Genomic DNA, 5,714 nt, shown 5'->3' with positions numbered 1-5,714 from the left:
ACTTAATGCGATTCCTCCAAAAATAAAAACAAAAAAAGTTTCAAAAACATAAAGAGAAAATTTAAAATAATAATAATAAAAAAAAAGCTCACTAACCGAAAGCAGAAACGAGAGGCTGGAGAAGCAGAAACTGGCAAACCAATGCAAAGTTGAGTAGTAAAATCGTGTAGACCAATCCTCTCCAAGCCATGGAATTCAAGGCCCAACTCAAACTCAAAGTATTCAACATTGTTCTTCCTCTCTATCTATTAATCTACAGATTTAGATTTACATAGGATTTTTTTTTTTGTCTGTGTGCATATGTATATATATTATTACTTCTGCTTATTTGATTTTGATTCCGAACACTCCAAATTTAAGTTGGTGAAACCAAAATCATAAAGGAAACGTTTTGCAGTTCATATAAATTTGTTGCATACAGTCTTTGGGATTTGGAAGAAGTGTTCCCGAGGATTTGCATGTCATTACACGTTGTTTAGGCCAATGGCTGGAATACACGTGGATTTGATGGTCCGGCCAAGTGCGCACCGGTGGAACTCTTAACTTAGTAGGAGATTGACATGTCATACCGTACTCTTCCCGTGGACTTTGGGCTGGCCCAATAACATATTTGGGCCTTAAAAAAACGCTTTTTTACCAGAAAACCAGACATAGCCCAAAGAATTGTAGCATGTCGGATGGACTTTAATTTATGAACAAATAATTGTAACAATTTGTTCAAAGGGATGGTAGTTTATGGGCATTTACATGCCATTTGATTTCAATAATGTCACTCATAAGCTTTTATCCAATTAGACCTTTGAAAACTTTCATGTTTCCTTAAATAATCACTCATAGTATATATGAAATGAAATTATTATCATTGTAGTTCTTTTTTTTTTAATTTCTCTATGCATACGATGATATATAAAACAATTATTTACGGACTGTTATTTTACACATTAACGATAGGGTTTTTAACTTCATACAATTGTCATGTGTTCATTTAATAATTAAATAATTTATTTAAATTTGTTACAAACGTAAAAACTCGTAACGTTGATAAATTGATAATAATCCATCATTTAATTACTTAATAGAAAGAATCGATTGAAGTTGTAAGAGGAAACAAGAATTTTTAATAGTCTATGAGAAATATATATAAAGGATGACTTGCGAGAAGGCATATATATATAAGATGCATAGAGTAGGAAATAGGAAAGTTTTTAACTTTATTTAATTGGCTAGACAACTTAATCCATTCCAACTTGTTATTGTGGAACCTCAATCGGTTGTACTAATAAATATTGCTAGGGAAATAGGGGATGATGATATGTGAAAAGCTTAACACATGAAAAATATAGAGTGGAAATGGTTGATGGTGGTCCAAAATCATAAAAATCTAAATTAGGTGAGCAAATTAGGTCCTTTCTCGGTTTCTCCTTTCCACATAAACCCTAATTAATTAGAACTCTATATAATTTTCGTAGCTTGGTGCCTTGTTGGGCAAATGACACAACTCTAAAGCAAAAGCCCTCGCTTCTATAGGAGTAGAATTTATTGACACTTCGAATTTATTGACCCATTAACTCTAAGTTCACTTTATAAGTAATAACTAATTTGAATGTACAACTTATCTTAAGCTAAAAACTTGGTTTGAAGCTTGTGTAACATGCTGTGAAAAGTGATGGGTATTGTTTTAATATTCCAAATATGAAACTAGTTCAAAACTTCATAGACATAGGCTGACGGTCTCAAAAAGCTGGTCTTGAACAAGTACCAATAAAAAGGTGAAAATCATTATACAATAACAATTAACTCCACTTTCTTTACAAAAAAAATCCCATTGCATATCTCTCTCTCTCTCTCTCTCTCTCTCTTTTTGTGCAGATTGTGGGCACATACCTTCGTCCATTGCAGACCCTGTTTACTTTGCCTGACCATTGGTTCTGTGAAGTGTGAAGCATTCCCATTTCCCAGTTTTTTCTTTTATAAAAAAATACCTTGCTAGTATGTTTTTTAAAGGACATTGAAAGTCAAAAACTGTCCTGTACAAAGAGTGGCCAGCAACGGGATGTTAGGGGCAAGAGACTACAGTGCCCTAGACTAGGAAAGGAGAGTTTTGCAACCTTTTCGGCCAAAAATTAAGGGTCTATATCCCTTCCCACACCTTCATCACTGCCAAAAGCCCACCTATGTTCGTTTTTTGCCTAGGTTTTTCTAGTTTTGATCGCATGTCAAGTGAACATATATAAAATATGGTCTTAGTCACATAAAAGTAACCACAAACATGTTTTGAAAGATGAATACAAACGGCGTTCATGTAGTTTCCAAGAGGTCTTACATTGGAAACCTAAACATATTCTGTCTTAGTTTCCAAGGTTGTTGCCTGTATCCTTTTTCTCAGTAGAACAGGAAGGAGCGTGAAGGGCTAAGAAATGGAAAAGTCTTCTAACATTAATTTATGAACTATATTTAGCCTCTGCTTGAAATAATAAAAATATTAATCCAACGAAACTTTAATAATGTGAATTAATTCATTCAATAAAAAAATACTATGTAACAAAGCAAATAAACTTAAATGATAACATGATCTTAATTATCAATCTTATGGGATTTAAACAATAAATACGAATTGCATATTGTTAATCAATAAGAACCCAAACTAAATTACAAGCATATATATTCCATACTCATCACAATGATATAGATACCAATTTCTAGGGCATCATTATAACATTATCTACAAACGTTTATATATACAAGGCAAAAGCATCATCTAGAAGTGCAATTGATCTTTTTGATAATTCCCCGGATATTTTCTCTTTTTTCTTTTAACCCAAATTTCCATCAATTAATATCGGACAGATCGGACGGCTATCTTTGACTTCGAACACACCCCCAAAGCAATCCTTGGCCCCAATAATTTCATGACTAGATTTCTCGTTACACTATATGGTCTACCTTGCAGCCCCTAGATTCTTCCTACTTGATCCAACATGGCTATTGCCTACCTTCCCTTTCCACTTGATCATCTAATTGTTTAAATAAACAAGTACCCGATGATAATCCGAAACCAAAAAAACAAATATAGAGAGGGAAGAAAACAAATTAGAGACGTGTAAAGGCTAGTGTGCATAATCGAAGTCTCCCCTATTACCTAATAAGTGTAATATATAAACAAAATTAAGGGTGCAAGTAAGAGCTCTAAACAAATCTTAGAACAAGGGAGCAAGCTGCAAACTGATGACTAAATAATCTTTCTCTCTGTCTGTCGGTCTGTCTCTCTCTCCTAATCCTAAACCCACCAACGTTGACGAGTGAGCCGCATTACTTTGACGAACAGTCAACCAAATACTTTAGTTTCCGGTGCTGTTCAATTTCAAAAAGGAGAGAGAGAAAGTGAAGAGGGAAAGATTATATATAAAAAGAAAAGAAAAAATATTGTGAAAAAACGATAAGAGAGCTGAGACAGAAAAGAAAACAACAAGAACAACAACGAGTACATGCAATGACTTGGAGTTGGCTCATTGTTTAGTCATTTCAAACATGGAATTGGGCCCCTCACAGTCCCCCCGCCCTCGGCTGTTTCACTGACCATTCACAGGATGAGCTCTGTGCATTTTTCTGGGGATTTGGTTTTGCTTATACACAGAGACTCCAACTTGGTCCCCAGCCTTCAGCCTTTTTTTGTTTTTTTAAGATTATATATTGCATATATAATCGTATAGGCAACTCCTTTATTTTTTTTGCTGAATTTTTTTATACTGAGCTGTAACGGTATTTGGAAAGGTAGCTAGGTAGCTGAGCTCAGTGGTTGCTGGTGAATTGACTCAAGCCCATGGTTGAGCCAATTGATGCAAATTTGGCTAGTTCTTGGGGTAAAAATGGACGAGCAGATTGATCGTTGCTCATGCCAAGGAAGTCTCTAGTCAGACTTTGATCAATTGAAGTTGAACCAGGGTGGTGCATCTTTAGTTGACTTGAATCACTGTGTTTTGCTCCTGTTTGCAACATGAGCTGCTCAAGATTGTTGCTCGTTGAACTGGCCATTGAATTCAAATTTGAACTTCCGAGACCTGCATCAGTACTCATTGATACACTACTTGATGCCATGAAAGTCTCTTGTTCCTTCACATGATTTGGATAAACCTGGTGCAGCTGATCATTTCTATCCTGAGTTGCACTCAGACTAACCGTGTGAGAAGAAGATGAGCTCATTACACCAAAACTGTTCCCAAAGAACGATGGGTTGCTTCTTGTTGAACCCATCTGGGCTGCTTTTTGCAGGAGTGCAGTTGCAGACATGGGTGCAGCAGGCTTGGGTTGCTTGTTTTGAGTTTCCGAGTAGAGAGACGACAAGCTTTCCATCAAATTACCTTTGCTTCCACCTTCTTCTTTTAACCCTTGTGGCAATGGCGATAGGGAGAGATTGGCATTTGTTGAAGTTGCACCACTCTTGTCAAATCCAGGAAAGTGACCGTGGTTATCAAAATTGGTCAGTGAAGATGAGCCAAAGAGATTGCCTGAAGCCATTTGAACCATCTCAGGCAAACCTGTCAAATTCAATAACACGAAAAGACTTGAGAATTTAGTCACAATACCAATAAGATTAACCAGGCCCGATTTGATCATCGGAAACATTCTGGGATGTCGAGGATTTTGTTGGTATCTTTTGAAGGAGAGTTATACCTGCTGCAGGCATCCCAGTGAAATCTTGTCCAAAACCCGAACCGAATTGAGAAATTCCAGCAATATCTTGAACTCCCCGGCCAGCAAATCCATGGGGCAGATTCACAGTATCATTTCTGAAATTTAGGTTTGTGGCTGCAACAGAAGTGAGTCTGGCACTCTCTTCAGCTAAGGCGTCACAAAAAGCTCGATGTGTGATAAAGCTGTCTTTTCTGTTTGAATTAAAACAACAGCAATTCAATACACAACCAACACCCCAAATTCAGAATACAAGCACTTATTACCTAATCATTAGGTTGCATTAAATTAGAAAGCCTAAAGCCATGAATTCTTCAAATATGTGCATTTATTTCTTTATGCAACGTATCGTAACAAAAAGAAAGAAGATTTGAGAACAAGAGAAAAACAAGAAACAAGGTATATGTAATACCTGGAAAATAGTGTCCCACAGTCGCACTTGTACTCTCTGGTACCGCAAGTTTTGGAGTGAGCTTTCCAGTCGGATTGAACTGCATATTTCTTTGAACATTTCTCACACTTCCACTTCTTCTCCCCATGTTTTCTGCTATAATGTTTCTTTATTCCAGTGAGGTCGCCAAGAGCTCTGGATGGATCGTGGTGAACGCAGGTTTTCTCAGGACAGATATAAACCTTCTTTCGGACCTCTTTGTTGGTTCTTTGCCTCAGCTTCCATGGAAGATTGTGACCCCGGCGATGAAGCTGTAAGTTTTGGTCTCTTTGGAAACCTTTGTTGCATATTTCACAAATGAATCTGTTTGTAGCCATAAGAGTTTTGGGAGATAAAGCAATAACTTCAGCATCTGGATCTGTTGAGACAAAGAAAAGAATATATGGAATTACTGGACTAATCGGTTCATCAACAACAGTTAAGCAAAGGGTATCATTGAAGTGAATGAAAGATTAAGTAAACTTAAGCTTACCAGGAGTTCCTGGAAGATTTCTCTTCTTCTTAACAGGATTAGGATTAGCTTTAGGGTTAGGGTTTGCGTTATTTTGGTCTTGAACAAACCCTCCTCTGGAAG

At 36.6% G+C, this 5,714-nt stretch overlaps 1 protein-coding gene across 1 annotated transcript; it reads right to left on the bottom strand.

Moving 5' to 3' along the window:
• Nucleotides 1-3,382: 3,382 nt before the first annotated feature.
• Nucleotides 3,383-5,708, bottom strand: LOC110420784 (zinc finger protein JACKDAW-like). Its single transcript, XM_021434151.1, has 4 exons — nt 5,613-5,708; nt 5,102-5,498; nt 4,672-4,883; nt 3,383-4,535 (listed from the first exon to the last, which is right to left on the bottom strand). Exons 2-4 carry the CDS (start codon nt 5,455-5,457, stop codon nt 3,790-3,792), a joined length of 1,314 nt encoding a protein of 437 aa, XP_021289826.1. The 5' UTR covers nt 5,458-5,498; nt 5,613-5,708; the 3' UTR covers nt 3,383-3,789.
• Nucleotides 5,709-5,714: the final 6 nt, after the last annotated feature.

The sequence above is a fragment of the Theobroma umbraticum genome, unplaced genomic scaffold (genome assembly GCF_002168275.2).
Source record: "Theobroma umbraticum cultivar Fairchild unplaced genomic scaffold, ASM216827v3 scaffold_86.0, whole genome shotgun sequence".
NCBI classification, from domain to species: Eukaryota; Viridiplantae; Streptophyta; class Magnoliopsida; order Malvales; family Malvaceae; genus Theobroma; species Theobroma umbraticum.
Note: the sequence above shows the minus strand (reverse complement) of the source record. Positions and strands in the feature narration are given on the sequence as shown.